Source organism: Falco naumanni, chromosome 4 (genome assembly GCF_017639655.2).
Source record: "Falco naumanni isolate bFalNau1 chromosome 4, bFalNau1.pat, whole genome shotgun sequence".
Classification (NCBI taxonomy): Eukaryota; Metazoa; Chordata; class Aves; order Falconiformes; family Falconidae; genus Falco; species Falco naumanni.
In genome coordinates, this window is record NC_054057.1 from 30,754,001 (window position 1) to 30,772,772 (window position 18,772).

Consider the following 18,772-nt stretch of genomic DNA (forward strand, 5'->3'; position numbering starts at 1 on the left):
CGGTCAGGAAAAACTAAAATGCCAAAAAATTAGGGATTTAAATAAGATAAAAGTGACAACTACAGTTTTTCTAGGACTGTGTGTGAGTGATACAATTCAGATGTATAATGCTGATGAATTCCTTGAATTTCACTGATGCATTACAAAACAAGAATAGAAATAAGCATTTTCTTCATATCTCTTATTAAATTCTTGAAGAAATTATAAAAAAGGCAAGTTGTATTGTAGCATTCTGGTTTGGTGGTTCTTTAACACTTAGATTTTTTGATTCTTGACAATTTTTAATTCTTGAATCCTGGAGGAGATTGTGAATTACAAAGCACAGTATCTGGCCTGTCACATTTTATTCGAAAAAAGTTGTAGATGCATGGTTAAATTTGATATGGTGGAGGGATTATTTCAGCTTTTGTAATGGAAAGTTTATGCATTGCAGAGCTAATTGTCATTCTCTAAGGAGTTAACCGGCATCTTGTTTGAGATTGTTGAAGCTGATAACAGCCTACTTGCATAATAAGATGTTTCACTGAAGCTTTTAGCAAAGGCTCTTCAAGGAAACTGAACAGATTTAGGATAAGAGCAAGGGCTTTGTTAAAAGACAAGAAACAAGGTAAAGTGAATGACTAGTTCTCATAGCAGTGGATCACCCGTAGAGTTTTGTGCAGATCTGTGCTGGGAGCTATGCAGTTAATTTTGTTCACAAAGAATTTGGAATAGGAAGTGGAGATACCCTTCCCCGCCCCGCCCCGCCCCCCCCCCCCCCCCCTTTTTTTTTTTTTCTGGGTAGTAGAGATGAGGGCTAATTAAGAAGGTTTGTAAAAGCATGTTACGATAAAATTCATGGGTAAGTGTAGATACATGTAAAGGAGGGCAAAAGGGTTGATCAAAGTTTTGAGGTAGCTTCCACACATGAAATGTCTGATTAGATATTGATTTCTTTACCTGTGGATGGATGTGAGAAGAGATGTAGCGGAGCATTCTGAAGGGTTGAGAAGGTGGTTTTGCACTCTCTTTTCTGTCAGAACAGCAGAGCGTGTGATGAGTCAGATGCTCCCTGATGCAGGTGCTGAAAAAACACTGCTATTCAAAAAGTAATTGGGTGAATTCAGGGTTCCTGTAATCTACTGAGGACTGCTAAGGCAGTCGCTTCTGGTTCAATGTATTCCTCAGGGACTTCTTCATTTAGGGGTTTCATAAGCCAGGAGGATAGCTTTATATGAGGCCAAGGGAGTATTCTGTGAAAGTAAGAAGATATGATTGCGTTGTTCATATTTACTTATCCTTGACTACCCACTGTCAGCCTCTGCTAGAGACTGGGTACTTGGATAGCCAGCCTGTGGTCTTATCAAATACATCAATTTTTATGAAAGACCCCATCTTAAATTATCCTTCCTTGTTACATGTAATTCATGTTTCTGGATGGACTGATAATTTAGTAATATGAAAATAGAATAGAATTCTCTTGGCTTAATCATTCCAGTTCGTCTTGAGGTAGCCCTGTCCTGCTTTTGTACTACCTATGTTTTAGCTCAAGAGATTCTGTCCATACTCAGTTTTCCATTAATAGGATTCTTATGATCACTAACTATAGGAAGCCAAACTGCTTGGAAAGGGTATATTGAGAGAAGAATGCCTCTTCTAGATAGCTAAAAAAAGGACAAATTTGGTTGGTTTTTTTTTTGTTTTGTTTCATGGTTTTTTTTATTTTTTTATTAAATTAAATCTGGAAGGCTTACGGAGCAGCGTGAAACTTTGCTATTTTGTGTGCAGATTACTGGAGAAAAATACAGAGGGAAATGTGTAAGGAATACAGAGGTTCTTAGTTACTACCATCTTTTTTTGATGCTGCAAAAACCAAACCAGACAAGCCATGTGAAGAGTCATGCTTCTACAATTTATTAACATGTTCCCATACTCTAAAAGTTTGTTACTGAAAGGTTGATGATATCTTTTGGTGAGGCCTCAACCCCATCAATTTTTTTTAATACATGTAACTTCTCATTGATTTAGTTAACAGCATAAAGGTTTAGCAAGATCACTTGAAGCAGCCGATTGAATTAATTTGTGGTTTTAAAATATTTATTTACTTCTGTAATATTTTGCTGGATAGCTAGAATTTGGCATAAGCTTTTTGGAAGAGTGGTATTTCTGATTCATCTTGACTCAACCTACCTAATACAGCATGTATCATTTTGGACAGGATCTTTGAGATTTAAGGTTTAATTAATGAAAGAAAACACACATTATTACTTAAACATATGATTTCTTTAAGACTAATAAAGAATATTTATTCTTTTTCAATTACTGCAGTGCACAAACTATGACCTGGATTATGGAACTGAATGTTTGCATCTGGCTTTGAAATACTGTAAAACAAATGCCAAACTTGTTGAAGGAACAGCTGACCTCTGGAAGGTAAAGGCAATAATAATATCTATTTTTAGTATGTCTTTTAAAATTAATTACATTTGCATATTACTGTAAAAATTCAGATGTGTTTTGAGTTATAATAGTTAGGCTTTTCCCAATTTCAGAATGGGTTTTGGATTATCATGACTTTTTTTTTGAGCTCATAGTTGTGGACAGAGTTGGGCAGATGTTACCTGAGATAATCAAAGACGACAGCATTTATCTGGAAGTAGGGAAACCAACTGGGTAGTTGAATAGCCTGAGAATCTGTTGAAGTATAAATCTATAATTTCTAAAACCAAGAACATTATTTTTATGAGATGAGCTTTCTCCTGCTGTTTCTATATCTTTTGTTTATTTTCCTTTCCTCCACTTTTCCTATGAGGAAAAATTCTCTAAAGCCAAATACCTGGCCAACAATGGTTGATTTTTAGAGCAGTTCATGACATTCAGTAACTTTGTAATGTTTAAGACCTCTTCAAACAATTTTTAAAAATTTTTTAAACATCATTTACCTTGTCTGATAATCTGTAGGTTTCTGATGACTGACAAAGCAGGTGTGTATACAGGTACTAAAGGATACATCCCTGCTGCTTAAAAGTATCCCATTTCATTATTTTGGATGGTGGGACATTATTCTTTCTCAGTAGCTGTTGTCATGCAATTTTTAAGTGTTTCTTTTTTTTTTTTTTATTTTATTCATTACCATGTTGAAGGATCTAGAAGCAGCTCAGATCACTCCATCTGTCTTTGACAGTAAATTTCCTCCAATGGGACATGACTCCTAATAATATGACAGTAAATCTTATGCAGAAAGGTAATTTCCTGAATCTGCAGTGCAAATTTCCTGTGCAATTTAGCAGCAAAATTTACTTATATGTTCGTTGCATACAGCAGCTTCTTTCAATATCTTTCTGGCGACATAGTCTTTCTGAAACAGCATATTGGCTGTTTTCCTCGTCAATCTTCTAAGAGACAGATTATGTCATGCATATTTCCCTTACATCACTTTTTGGATGGTTTCGTTGTTCTCGTTGCAAAGCATGGTGCTTACATGAAGGGTAACAAAATACACCCATCACGTTTGTTCAGTTCTTCATAATGTTTATTTAGTTCTTTACTATTTGTAGATACTAGTGATGGCCAGCAGATGAAACAAAAATGGAGATTTCAGACTGGCTTGGGAAAACAATTCCAATGCATATCCCTCCCCTGTATGGAGGAGACCTTTTTCATAATATTTGGTCAACATTTCTGTTGCTGCCTCTTGCACTGAGAAAGTATGAAAGGGCAGCAGAAAGATCTGGAAGAGAAGTCGAGTTTACTTTTCTCTATGGCCATTAATTGTGACACTTCCCCACCCTTCATCTTCTGTTCTTTGGGCTGAACAAGCCAAGTTCTCTCACACTGTCTTAGCAACTTTCTGCTGGGCTTCCTTCTGTTTGTCATTGCGTTATACTGTGAACCCCAAACTGTAAACAGTACTCTGGTGTGTTCTCAAAAGTGCTGAATACAGGGGAATAATCCCTGTATTCCCTTTAATGAAGTCTACTTCCTTACTAATACAGCACAGTTACTTGGACTGCTTTTCCGCACTGCTGACTCATACTCAGCTTGTCCAGAAGGTCCTTTTCTGCAAAGCAGTTTTCTCTATTTTGACATCAGTATGGCCTGCTGCACAGGGTTATTCTGTCCCAGATGCAGGATGCTGTGTTTGTTGCATCTCACAACTTTGTCAGCCTCTTTCTCCAGCCTTTCACGGTCTGTCTAAATGAGTGTTGGACCTTTGAGCATACTGAATACTTCCCCATTTGTTGTCATCTACTAATTTGCTGAGAGCATTTCCCCTTTCCCTGGTTATTAATAAAGATATTAGACAGGGTTGTCTGCAGTATCAGCACCTGAGGAACAGCACCAGTAACCAGTCCACACTTACACATCAGACTTGAGCTTGTGCCACATCTGTTTTAAAAGAGGATTGCTGAAGTGTTAGTGCCACTCCAACATTGCTGGTGAAGCAAATTCTTGATGCTGTTAATTTTCTAGCACGTGGGACCCATTGTAGCACTGGACTTTAAAGAGGCCTGCAAACACATGGAAAATGATAACACGAGTGAATTCCTTGTAGGTGCTCAGATATGGATCAGAAAACCTTTTTAGCTGCTGGCATACTGGAGAATATCATAGACAAGGAGATTCAGGTACAAAAGCTGAAAATACTGTGGACCAGGTGAAAGAGTCTGTATTACATTTGTGTGGCAAGGTTTTGGTAGCAGGGGGCTACAGGGGTAGCTTTTGTGAGAAGCTGCTTAAAGCTTCTATCCTATGTCCGATAGAGCCAATGCCAGATGGCTTCGAGATGGATCTGCTGCTGGCCAAGGCCATCAGCAACAGTGGTAGTGCCTCTGGGATAACATATTTAAGAAGGAGGAACAAAAGATCTGGACAACTGCAGCTGGAGAGAGGAGTTGAGAGTATGTGAGAGCAAAAACCCTGCAGACACCAAGGTCGGTGCGGAAGGAGGGGGCAGAGGTGCTCCAGGCACCAGAGCAGAGATTCCCCTGCAGCCCCTGGTGAAGCCCACGGAGAGGCAGGCTGTGCCCCTCAGCCCATGGAGGTTAACAGTGGGGCAGATCTACACCTGCAGCCCATGGAGGTTAACAGTGGGGCAGATCTACACCTGCAGCCCATGGAGGTTAACAATGGAGCAGATCTACACCTGCAGCCCACAGAGGACCCTGCACCAGAGCAGGTGGATGCACCTGAAGGAGGCTGTGACCCCCTGGGAAGCTGCACTGGAGCAGCTCCTGGCAGGACCTGTGGCCCCATGGAGAGTTGCCCAGGCTGGAGCAGGTTTGCTGGCAGGGCTTGTGAATCCTGCAGGGGATCCACGCTGGAGCAGTTTGTGAAGAACTGCATCCTGTGGGAAGGACTCATGTTGGAGAAGATCATCAAGGACTCTCCTATGGGAGGGACCCCACACAGGAACAGGGAAGAGTTTGAGGAGGAAGAAGCAGCAGAGATGTGTGGTGAACTGACAGCAACAGCCATTCCCTATGCCCCTGTGCTTCTCTGGGGGAGGAGGTGGAGAAAATCGGGAGTGACGCTGAGCCTGGGAAGAAGGGAGGATGATGGGGGAGAGGGATTTTAAGGTTTGCTTTTATTTCTTATTACCCTACTCTGCTTTGACTGAAATCAACTTGATTTCCCCAAGCTGAGGCTGTTTTGCCCATGATAGTAGTTGGTGAATGATCTCTCCCTCTCCTTATCTTGACCTGTGAGCCTTTAGTTTTATTTTCTCTCCCCTGTCCAGCTGAGGAGGGGGGTGGCAGAGTAGCTTTGGTGGGCACCTGGGATCCAGCCAAGGTCAACCCACCACACATCCTCAGTGTTGACAGTATTGTGCAGTGCGTGACAGTAGCAACAGCACCCATTTATGTGCAGATATTGTGCTGCAGGTGGTGTAGAGCAGCAAATATGCTATATATAGTACACACAAAGATAGCGGTGCCATGTCATTAGTTATGCATTCTTATATCCTATTCCCTGTCTTATTGTGTAGCTAAATGTCATTGGTGTCTTCTGTGGCTTGTGAAGACATTCAAAGTCAAAGGCATAAAAATGATGAGGTCGATAAACCAGAATTGTTTCTACAGTGAACAGTTCTATCAGGTTAGAGGCCACAGAGGAAGATGGCTCCTTCCTGCTTGTGTAGCACCCTGGTATTGGTCACCCTGTAGCAGGGTGTTTGGCAGGTGGCGTGGAGCAGTACCACTGAAGAAGAGAAAGCTTGTGCTCAGCCTGCACAGTCTGAAGAAGTGCAGAAGACTGCCAGTTTTCTCAAGTGATGTTTTCCTACAAAATGGTTAGGAGCTGTTGCTGTTTCTTACTAATCGCCTTTCAGAAGCAGAATTGTCTTTCCTTAGCTGTCATAATAATGTAATTTGTAATATATTGTTGATTTTTTTTCTGTAAGGGTTTTCAGTGCTGAGAGAAATTATATTACGTATGCCAAGAATTGATGTCCTTCCAATGGCCCCAGTCTTGTTTTTTCAACACAAGGCAAAAGGATATTCCGTCCAGATAAATGAGAACTGAAAGAAATAATCATTGTTCGCTTGAGGTTTCAGAGGATGTGTAGCAGAAAAACTGCAGTCAATTAACAGATGGAGAGCAGTTTTAAAAGTCCCAAGTATTACAAACCAGTTTCATCTTAATGTGGACCTTAAATCTTTAGAGAGAAGGTCTGATACTTGTAAGAATTCAATTTGTTTATTAGGTGCACAACCCACATAACATTAAATGACTCTGTGGAGTCATTTAAAACTGTGGAAAGAAGTTACTTATGTGTATATATATTTTTTTCTTAAATTAACTCTTAATTCTTCCTGAGCACTGTTTATTTATAGTGCATTAGAGAAAGTAACATTTCAAAGTCACTTACTGTTGGACGTAAAGCAAGAGAAAGTTTGTTCTCTTTCTGGTAACAAATTACAAAATTAAAATAATTCTTTGTAGTGGCAACAACCAGGCAGGAACAGTTTTATAAATATTTATAAGTTCTGTTATGAATGCAGGCATTATGTAACTATTTATAAGATATTAGGATCATGGTGGCAAAAAAGAAACAGAAAAAGCACCCCATTTTCAGTTTCTCAGTGCTTTACACCTTTGAAACAAAATGATCTTAAATGTTCTGGGACAATATCCTTTTAAATAAAGTATAAAATCATGTAAGAATGTAATTTTTAGTGTCTAATGTATATGTGTGTGTATAACGCAAATGAAAACTGCATTGTAGGAACATTTTTAAAAGATTAATACCCATTTAAAGACTTAATGCTGATAGTGCAAAAAATCTTCACCATTTCTAAAACCAACAGGTTATTTTGTAATCTCCTGAAAATATCCCATACAAAGGAGATCTGTATGATACCTTAGTATAACAGAGGGAAATACTACGTCAAACTAAAATGCAGTGCATTTTGTGTATGTGTGATCGTAACTTTATTGTATTTGTTTGATAAAGGGTTATGTTTTGCATTTAACATACAGTTTTGTAAATCTGAAATGTTCATCAAGCTAAATCAGTTTGCAGAAGACTTTTAAATATTAAATAGGAATAATTTGGGGGAACACAACAAGTGAGATACTAGTTTTGACCACTGAATGAGCTGAAAAATTTTGCATCAACAGCTGTATGCAGTTTCTTACTCATTGGCTACACACAGTTCCTTCTGTTCAAAGGGTTCCTGTGTGCCCTCATATTAGTAAATGCACTTGCCCTTTGTGTGATGTGTGAAAGATGGGCTGCTCTTGGAGGATAAATTGGCTTCAGATGAACAGAAAGTGCTGAGGCAGCGTACCACAGGTTAAATTAACTTTGGAAGGGCAGCCTTGGTTCAGGCACACTTGCAACTAGTTTGCTATCTACAGCAGTACAAACCAGGCTTGCAGGGGAGCTGGTGGGCTAAATATGTGGACAGAGGGAAGAGATGCAGACAGGAAATGGGGAAGATTGGGAAAAAGTGTTTATAAAGCTTTAAGGGGGCTCTGGGAAGAGCATCTTCCTCGGCAGTGAAAAGTTGCAGTCTGAGAACTGAGAGAGCAGGGCACACAGGAAAACAAACCAACCGTTGTCTGATGATTTTGAGGCTTTACTAAATAGATGGATTGTTCATTATAGAGAAAAGTAGAGAAATGTTTAATAAGTAAGCGTATTTTGTCTTTGCTGAATAAGCAGATGATGGTTTCATATTTCATGATAGTGAAGTATTTGTATTAAGTTTTAGTGTTTGGCCCACCGATATTCTGGATTGCAGCAACAATATTCAGAAAGTTTTGGAACACTAGATGCTCAAGATGACAAAATGGAAATTAACATTGTCACCTGAAGAGAGAGAATCTGAGCAATTAGGAGTCTCTGAGTTCAATATTGATCAACAAAACAAAGTGCAGTGCTACAGGCAGAACTACAGGGACTATCACAATGAATGTCAACCAACATGGATTTTACTTATTTTGTGAAATTGATTTCAAGCCTTTTTTACAAGGTTATAGTTTTGGCTGATAAAGGTGGTAGTTTTGATACAATATATCATTAGCAGAAGTTTGACTTGTTACTATATGACATTTTAATTAAAAATAGGATGCCTGTAATTGCACTAGTCCTTATTAAAGAGATAAAAAATTGTATAACTGATACATTGCAAAAGATAATTCTCACCACATGCAGTTCTGCAGAAACTGTTATTGTCACTAAGCTATTTAGCATTTGTCTGATAAAGTTTGCAGACGTCACAAAGATTTAAGGATTTGTAAATAAAAATTGATCAGAAGTAACCTATTGTTAAGGATTGCTCGGCAAACAATTAAAAAGAAAGTTATGCTTTTCATTGTAGCCAAATAGGAAGAAGTGTTTTCAGAAAAAAAATTATAGGCCATATTTAGAGAATTGCTCTAGGAAGGCAGTGACATTGAAGGTGGTGTAGGAATCAGAGGGTAGCAAGTTTGCACTGTGGGAAAAATACCTTATGTCAGCCATGGATAGAGAAACAAGAACATGAATTTAGAAAGAGATGTTCTGGTATTACAAGTGCATGTAGAATTCTGTGGTCACATCTGGACTCAAGGTCTGTGCAACTGTTGAAAAATAGAGAAGGTTCAGAGGCCAGCATGAAAAAGAACATTAAATTGTAATTTTGTAAGTCCGTAGAGATTTAGCTTAGTAATGTGATATAACAAACCCAGAAATGCATGAAACAGATCTCTCTTCTGAAAAGTGAGAGAGAACTCCTGTGTGTCATTTTTTTTGTTTTGTTTATTCTTTACCACTGTGATTTTTGCACCTCACCTGGGCTGCAAGAGTGTGGAGGATGCTGTGTTACTTTCTGGTATAGAGTGGCAGTAAAAGTATTCTTCCTGGCTGATTTGGCTAGATCTGAATTGTTCTGGCTGGGGTGAGCCCAGAATGCAAATACATTTTAGTGTATAGCTGCTCAGAATGTGTTGACTAAATTGTTTAAAGTTGTTTAAAACAAATTCATACTAAAGCAATCAATGGTTAGAATTAAATGAAAGGGTGTCTCTGTTATGGTTGCCTGCTCTTTGAGTAAGTCTTATCTCAATTGCAAGAACACCTCTTAGTCAACACAAGAAAATCCAGGAAGATTATGAATGTCAATGCCTTAAGAGAAGCTTTAGTTGAATTTAGCATCTTATTCAATACTGAAAGAGGTGCAGAGAATCCCTCCTTCCCTGACTGGTAAGTGGTGGTCACCTGTGGTAGCTGGCAGGGCTTTTCTCTCTGTCAGCTCTACTATTTTCCTAAAGCTTATAGGATCAAAGATTATGGAAGAAATATATATGGATAGTGTGATATGGCCTCAGATGTCTTATTTCTGTAGGAAACCACCCTAGAGAAAGTATTTGCTGATATCTGGCTCAGAATTTTGGAAGAGATTTTAAAGGTTCATTCTTAACTTTTTATTCTTCTGTGCTATTTGCTTGAAGACTGGGCCTACTTTGTGAGGTAACATTTTAAAAATTGGACTATTTAAAATACTTTTGCATGTCAAAGACATTATGAACCTTAGAATATGTGAGACCACTTTTAACAGAGCTTAGATAGCCTTGTTTCTTGAAAGGTTTTTAGATGGTAATTGTTACAGGTTTGCTGAAAGTTCACTATAAAAGACCTCTAGAAACAGGTAATTGGAAAGAAACTTTGCAACAAAATGGGTCACTCAATAATTCTTTGTCCTTAAAGTCAAGACACTGGTTCTTCCCAATGGTAGGTAAACTCCGGCAAGATTCATTCTCTGGCTGCTTCTCCTGCAGGACAAGCTGTAGGGAAAGAAGTTGATTTTTAATTTTAAGAGAATATAATTCCTTGGATAAATGATGCTTAATGAGAAAGGTAATATTATTAATATGTTTCTGACTGCAGTACACAGCTTAATTTGTGAGATGGAAAGGAAAACTGTTACAAGAATCCTTGTTAAAATCAAACAATCATTTGCTTGGAGACTAAAATGCTAATACTTACAACGGTATGTTTCTGCTGGAAGATTTACTTTGCAACACTATTTTGGAATTATATTCAGTTCATTTCAGAAAGAAATAAAAAATTATTCTGACCCTAGGGAAACAAAAGCAGCAAATCCAGTAATATTTTATTTTATGTAAAAGGATGTCACAGTAAAAACAAAGGCAAATATTTGGAAATGATTCTTATATCACTTCATGTCACTGCATGTCATTGTGAAGACGTTGCTGGCAAAGGCTGATAATGTCTTGGGTAGATGCTATGTTTAGTTTTGCATTATTTTATTTGCAAAGCCTAATACTGGGACTGTCAACCACCATGAGGGTACAAAGGCAGATATGAAAGGTGTTTTTTGCAAGTACCAAGTGAATATTCAGCATCTTACTGTCCATCTAACTTGATCTGGTTAATGTCTTCAAGAAAATCTCGATGGTTTTTAATCCTCTGAAAACTCATACAAAGCCTGCTCAAGTTTCACTGACTACCACTGATTAATTGAACTCTCATTAACAGCAATTGTCTTGTGCTACTGAAAAATGACACCTATATTACTAAAAGAAATAATGAGGCTTCTCCCTGACTGTCATTTATGTGATCACAAGTCCTATAAAAATTAATCTATTTCACAATAAAATTATAGCATAGGATGGATGTGTGAAAATAGAATGCAGTATCAGGTTTTTGTGATTCTTCAAGGGGTTAAAAATAGTTTTAGGTTTCAAATGAGTTCTGAACAGATCTAAGTATTTTATATATCTTCTGTTCTCATGACTTGCCAGTGATATTTTACCAGAATTAAGAAATTGACAATGTCATTTGTTTATGGTATTTCAAATGTAAAGAATTGCCTTCAGGACATTGTTTTATTGCTTTTACATTCCTTCCTGCTGTCTTAAATCTAATGAGGCTTGTCTGTCCTTTAGGTGACCTACAAGCGGGATCTGCATGCAGCTGAATCGATTATTAAGGGTATGTGTTTGTCCTTGTGGCTGTCAGTTTGCATATTCCTGAGTCTAATTAAGAATCTTGTGTGCTATAGTTTTAAATGTCTTTAAGAAAAGTTCTAGGATGAATAAAATGTGCTTAGGCAAGTTGTTTTAGCTTGTTCATTGGAATACACTACATTATGCATTATTTACCTTCTTTTTCTTCTCTTCAAATAAAGAACCTTATAAAAAGTTTTGTATATTACAGAGTCAAACAACTTCATTTTGAATGGCTTTGTAAGGAATGAACAATTTTTTTTCATTAGTAGTTCAATTCTGAGTATGTTCCATCTTTCTAATCTAAGTAGCAGACTGAAAATGAGATATTAACTCTTCATGTCTCTTTACTCTTTTATATATAACAACTTGTTGCCTAAATTGATATAGTGATTATATGATATTGAGGTATTCCATTAATTTATAAATACTTTGTTTAACTGCTTTTAAACCTTTTTCTGTACTGGAAACAGCGTTTTCTTAGCAGTTTAACTTGAAGACTAGATTTAGTTTTTATGTAGATTGACTCAATCTAAAAACAGTGTAGAAAGGAAGGACTCTGAAGTACTGTATAATGAGCACACTGATGGTTATTGTAAACTGATAGGCACTGATTCAGGGGACTCTTGCGTGATTCCTGGTGGAGAACTGAGGGATAAAAGCCCAGAAACTGATGAAGAGAAAGGGACTTCCCTTTGCCTTAAAAGTATTTTTCCAGAGGAAAAAAAGTGTCGTTCCTATTTAAGAAAAACAGAGCAAAACCCATGCCATATTAGGGCACGATGAGTGAGTGGCTAGTTGTTCACTTTGGTGGCTCATGTGTTGTTACATGATCCAGTATTGGCTTAACTTCTGATTTGAGTCAATTAGACCTTGCCAAGATCAGCTCTGTTACTGTAGACAAGCGAGGAAGCTTAAACAGAGCTCAGATATTGCTGTGGTATTCGGCATGCTGCTTCTCTAGACCCCCAAGAATGCAACAAGTTTGAAGCTTCTGGCTATTACAGTGGACAAATATTACACATTATATGCATTGCTAGAACTGCCTGACTGAATTTTTCAGGCACGTATCAAGGAGATAAGGCTGGGAAACATTAGAGGTTCTGGTTTTGACAGGGAATGAGCTCTCATCTCCATAGCTGGAGGCCTAGAATTTTTTAAAATCTTCTTTTGAGTAGGAGTTTTAGAGGTTCCACACTCCTAGCTTTCAAGCTTAGGATTTCCAAACATACTGAAGACAAGTAGGTGGCTGGGAATGGTTGGCATGCATTTACAAAGGGGAAATTATGCCTGACTGAACTGATAGCATTCTACAGTGAAATGACTAGCTTAGTAAAGGAGAGCAGAGGGTATATGGTTTGTCTTGATTTCAGTAAGGCTTTTGACACTAGGTCCATGACATACACATTGACAAACTGATGAAGTACAGACTAGAAAAGTAGACAGGTGGATTGAAAAATGGTTGAATTACTGTGCTCAAACAGTAAAGCCCAGCTGGAGCCCAGTCAGTAGTGGCCCCTATGTTTACCCTAGGGGTTAATGCTGGTTAAAATCTTCACCAATGATCTCAATGGTAGGACACAGCACACTCCCAGCAAGTCTGCAGATGATGTAAAACTGAGAGGAGTAGTTGATAGACCAAGTGGTTATGCTGCTATTCAATAGGACCTAGATAGGCTGGAAAAATAAGTGAACAGGAGTCTCATGAGATTCAGCAAGGGGAAATGCAACTCCTGCACTTGAGAAGCACCATTACAGGCTGGGGGCCCATCAGCTGGAAAGCAGCTCTGCAGAAAAGGCCCTGGGGGTGTCCTGGTGGACAACAAATTGAACAGGAGCTGGCAGTGCACCCTTATGGCAAAGGTCAACAGCCCCTTGGGCTATGGTAGTCAGAGCATTGCCAGTAAGTCGAGGGAAGTGATCTTTTCGCTCTGCTCAGCACTGGTGAGGTCACATCTGGAGTGTTGGGTCCAATTCTGGACTCCCCTGTGCAGGAACAATGTGGTCATGCTGGAGAGGGTTGAGCAAGAGGCCATGACAATGATTAGGGTAGTGGAGCATCTGTTCTACAAGGAGATGCTGAGAGAGCTTGGACTGTTAGGCCTGGAGAAGAGAAGGCTCAGCGCGATACAGCAATGTGTATAAATGCCAGATGGGATGGAGTGAAGAAGATGGAGCCAGACTCTTTCTCAGTGATGTTCAGCAAAGAGAACAGGCAATGAACAAAAACTGAAATACAGAAAATTCCATTTATACATCTGGAAAGCCTGGAAATTCTTAGGATTCTCAGGTTTTTTTATTACAAAGCTGGGAGTTTGGAAGGGAAACTCTGTCCTTGATATCCTAGCAATCATTTGTTCAGCTGTTTGCCAATATGAGCATCTCTTAGCTTACAAATGCCATTTTTTCACCAGCTTTTATTGAGTTATTGTAAACAATGTTTCATCTCAGAATTTACTTGGGCTAATACTTTCAGAACAGTATTTATAACTTATTCAAGTTTATGGGAAACTTTGAAAATGGGAGTGTGATCTGACATAAACCGGAAAACCACTTTCAAAATAGGGAGTTTCTCCATTTTGTCCACTTTTTGATAGCTATCGGATATTTACAAACTTTGTGCAAACAGAATTCATTCTGCCATTAAGATTTTTTCACAAATCTAAAATCTAGATGAGAAGTTCTTGAGTTAACCCAGTGATTATCAAAGCATTTTCTTTTAATTTACTAGTATTATTGTGCTCTTGGAAAAGTACTAGTAATTTTCATTTAATTTTAAGTGATCTTTCCTTGGATAAAACAATTCAATTTAAATATAAATTTTAAATGCTCAAATACTATTATTGTAGTTGTCATATGAGCAAAATGACTCACAAGACCCCCCAAAAGTTAATAGATCATATCAGTATGCAAAAGAGGGATTTCATAGTACAGTATCAATAAAATTAAACAATGATTTTACCTCTTGATGAATAGGAATTGAACTAATACTTTACCTTGAATGATAGATCAATGGAAAAAAGGGAAGCTTCCAATCTTTGAGAAATGCAAAAGTAATTACATAAAAAAATGAAGTTTTTTTTTCCCCCAATCTAAATATAGATCCCATTACACCATTGTTACTGAATTCCTAATTCTAAAAGACTGTATGAATGCTTTACGGTACAGACTTCTTTTAATGTTAAGTATTATCTGTAATTTTATGTTTTATCTATATAGTAGAGACTGTCAAAGAAAAATTCCCTTAATGGTAATGCCAATAAGGAGATGTAGAAAGCTGATTCAGCTGCCAGCTGCTTGGATGTGCTATATTATTATAATCTTTGTAAATGTTTTCTGTAACAAGGAATGTACTTCTGTCAGTCAAGCTTGCTGAAGCCAGTAAAGCCAGCATAAAATGATGTAAATGCCATGAATCAGCTCAATGACTGTATTATGTTGATTATATCTTGACAAAAGGTTCAATATTCAACTTGGAAAAAACTCAGCAAACTCATTGTTCTATGTTAACTTTGATCGCATTTTCCTTTTTCCTGTGTATTTTTCATATTTATTTACCATGTATGTTCTCAATATTTAATGGCAATTTATCAGTCGTTACTGGATAAAGTAGATCCATTTTCATTTCCACTTTCCTTGAACGTAACTGTAGACTATACTTTTTTGTAATACAAAGACCAATTTATTGAACTGTATCATTTGGTATTAGTCAAATATTTAAGAGTTATTTAGTTCAGAGGACCTTTGGATGTACTGAGGTTGTGTAAACTTTAAAGGAAAAGAAAAATCACACCCAGTGCTGATTTATATTTTTAAAAAAATCATACTCGTCTTCTTGCCATTTATTTGCTGCTTTACTAAATACATCCTTCTGCAGTGGGCAAGGAGAAAGCCAGATGGACACCTTATGTAGAATATGTTGCTTTATGTAGCTAGAGAAGGAGACAGCACCCTGCTCCCATGGTTCAGCTCTCCAGTTTGCTTGTGTCTCCTTCCCCACATACCTCCATCATTACAGAGCAGCTCTTGTGAAGGTGGGAACTGAACCATCACGCTTCTTGTGGGGAAACTAAACAAGAATACAATGTGAAAAAATTATTTCTGTGCTCTCCTTCTGCTGCCCTCTCATCCTTATAAAGGTGACTTCTTGTATTCTTTAATCAGTGCTATCCTTTCTTCTTTATAAATTGTTCAAAAGAAAAGCAAGTAGATTGGTAATATTTTGAAGCGTTTTGCTTCAAATATGTTTTTATAGCGTTTATGTTAATTTTATGTAACATATACTCTCTACTATTTCATACAAAAAAAATTATAAACCTGAAACAATACTGCAGCCTTCATGTAAATGAGTTTCCATGTTTCTGTGTATATAAGGGCTTCAGTAATTTCGTAAGTCATTAAAGAAGATTATTTATAATTTATTTAAAAAATAAGATCCATTCCAAGCAGCTTTCTCTAAAACTGCTTGAGTAGAAAATGAAGGTGTAGCTTATTCAAATGAACATTCACGAAGCTTAACTATTTGTGTTTATAACTGGAGCAAAAGTGCTGTAAATGACCAGTCAGTCTCTTCATAGATACATATTTTGTCACATTAACACATTTTTTTGTTTTCACTAAAGCCAATACAATCTTTTCCAGCTGTTGGTTATGACAAAAAGTTTATGTAGCTTAAAGTAAAAATGAAGATGTTTCATGGTGGTAAATCAGGCTAATCTCTCACTTGATCTTTACTTATCTAGTGATCTGTCACTTTGGCAGCATCCAACATATCTGCTTCAGTAACCACAGTAGTTTTTATTATGCCTGCTCTGTATGAAAAACTGTAAGTTGTTCATTGAAGTTTGGATTTGCTTTTTGCTTCATTGCTTGAGTTCAGGAAGGGGAAGCTGCACATGTTCTTTACTCCTTTTGCAAGCAGTATAATGAGTCCTCCATAGCTAATTAGGACACCCCATGACATTTACCTAACATAATTAATTATCTTTAATGGGGTTTTGAATAGACACTGTTGGCACTCCAAATCTGCAGTTTGAGATCTGTGCCTTATCTATTCTGTGCCCTTTAAAAGACTTCAAATACCATATTTTCAGGTTGATATTACATGACTTATTTTTGTAGTGGACAATTGAGCTATGTAAATTAACATTAGGCAAGCATTTTATTCACAGTTCATGCCACGCTTAAAGGAAAGCATATTTAAGGGGAGAATATATTTTTGTCCTATTGAGCATCATCTTGTTGTACCCCCACATTACATCATTCAGTCTTATGGTTTTTAGTTTTACAGAAGAAATCTTAATACCTATGTTCTGCTGTTTTGTGCTGTGGCTATGGGAAACCTTCAAGGGTATGTCACCTTCCAGAATGGCAACCATCCTACACACCAAGGCGTGCTTGGTTAGGTGTCTCCTACTGGCTGTATAATTGACTGTATCACAGTGTCTGCTTTTCCTGAGAGTTCAGAACCCAGTACGTGGTGCTATATGAAGTGCTCCTACTTGTCATTATGCTTTTGTGCTTTCTGCCACAACTTAGATAGCTGTCTGCTGTGTGATAGCTACTCGCTGCTGTTTGTGAGCTTCTGTTACAGAACTGTTAGTTCCATGAAAGTGTGTCATCTGACAGAGAAACCACCACTGCAAGAAAGCGACAAGCACTGTTTCTTCTGGTGGTTTCAGTAATGGTCTCTGGTGAGAGGAAGGACTTTTTGCTGATTCTGATCATTTGACAGCTACAAACTTGGCTAGCAGAAGTTGCCAGTGTACTAATGTGTTATTCATGGCTCACATGAGACCCATGTGGTTGTGCATTTTCAGATACCGTTCCCCCTCAGAGGCATCCTCAAGGATGGGTTTTCTGGATATCTACGTCCTCTTTTTCCTTCCTTCCCTTTTTCTTTTCCTTCTTTGGGATGATGATGAGATACCAGGAACTCTGGAAAGGCATATTTATGGCAGGAATACCTGCCTTCCCATGCAAAATTTACCATCTTTTGCCTTGTTAAAACCCCTTTCTTTTACTTGGCACTGGCTGCTAGTGTGTCTGTAACTTTGCTGAGCATAGCTGGCAGCAATCTTTCCTACCTATATGGAGAAGAGGGTGCCTCTTCCTGACACTATATACTGCTTTGAGTATAAATGGTATTACGTGTGGGGTGGTGGTCTACATGATGGTTCTTCTTTGTGTCAAGTTGTTGAAGAGGACACAGGACTGAAATGCAGCATCGTACACTGAATGGTAAAATCCTGTATTGCATAGTTGGGTGGATTCAGACTCCAGGTTCAGGCCATGTAGAATGCCTGAAGGGGAGGTCCTGCATGATGCTGTATGGCTGGATTGCAAGGTACCAGCTCTTGGCATGCCAGCTTGCATGCTATCAAGGTCCTCTGGAGATGCCCCAGAAGCTAAATTTATGGGCTTGGAGAGTGTAGGGTACCAAGGGCTTCTCCCTGGCTCCCCACTACCATTTCAGTCTTCACAGCTGATTTCTTTATTATTTATTATGTATTTAATTTGCTGGATGCATATTTTAGCATTGGATGAATTCAGCAGTGAAGAAATTTTGAGTGTACACATACAATTTTGTGACTGCAGTTCCAAATTTCATGTCATCTACAGTCTTATTTATTAGTGACCAAAACTTGGTTTGCTTCAACTTCAGAGAATGACAGTTACCTTTTCTGTTAACCTGTTAGTTTTATTTAGAAAATCCATTGAAGCTCTATTAAAAATATTTGTTTTGATGAGAACTATTCATCCAACTGGTCTTTTTCTGGTTTCAAATAGTAATCTTTTTTTTGCTTTGAGTTATGAACTTCAACAGATCTTACATACTTAGATTTTTATGCTAGAATATTAAGGTTACACTTCTGCCTCTAGACAGTTTTGCTAAGGAACAGGTTTCTTGTGGTTCAGTTTGACATATTATTTTGCTACTTTGTTTATTTTTCAAGTGGTCTTGCATTTCTCTCTATTGTCCATATATTAAATTATAATTCTTTAATTAATCAATTTAAATACAAGAAAAATTATTGTTATATGTGTTTGGCAATTAAATTATGTCTGAAAAAAATACAGTTAATCATGTGATTATGAGACTGTTCCTTTAGACATTATAGTTCCATTAGTTCCTTATATTACAAATATAATCCTACCTAAGTAACAAGTCTCAAATGTTTCATAGAAGCACAGGTAGCTGTACCAGCTTAATGAGACATAATGACTGATAAATTTAAGCATGCTAAACTTGACTCAGGTAGAAGTAAGAAAAGCATGCATGCATATGTACATTTTCATACTTTAGATATATTTATGCATATATGTAATTCATATT

The 18,772-nt window shown here is 37.6% G+C and overlaps 1 protein-coding gene across 3 annotated transcripts in view; it reads left to right on the plus strand.

Annotated features, from left to right (window-relative positions):
* Positions 1-18,772, plus strand: part of CRPPA (CDP-L-ribitol pyrophosphorylase A) — a 125,508-nt gene that overhangs the window by 41,529 nt on the left and 65,207 nt on the right. For all 3 annotated transcript variants that reach the window (XM_040592564.1, XM_040592562.1, XM_040592563.1), the window contains 2 exons: positions 2,308-2,412; positions 11,377-11,422. In XM_040592564.1, coding sequence (XP_040448498.1) covers positions 2,308-2,412; positions 11,377-11,422 — 151 coding nt within the window. The remainder of the gene's footprint in view (positions 1-2,307; positions 2,413-11,376; positions 11,423-18,772) is intronic.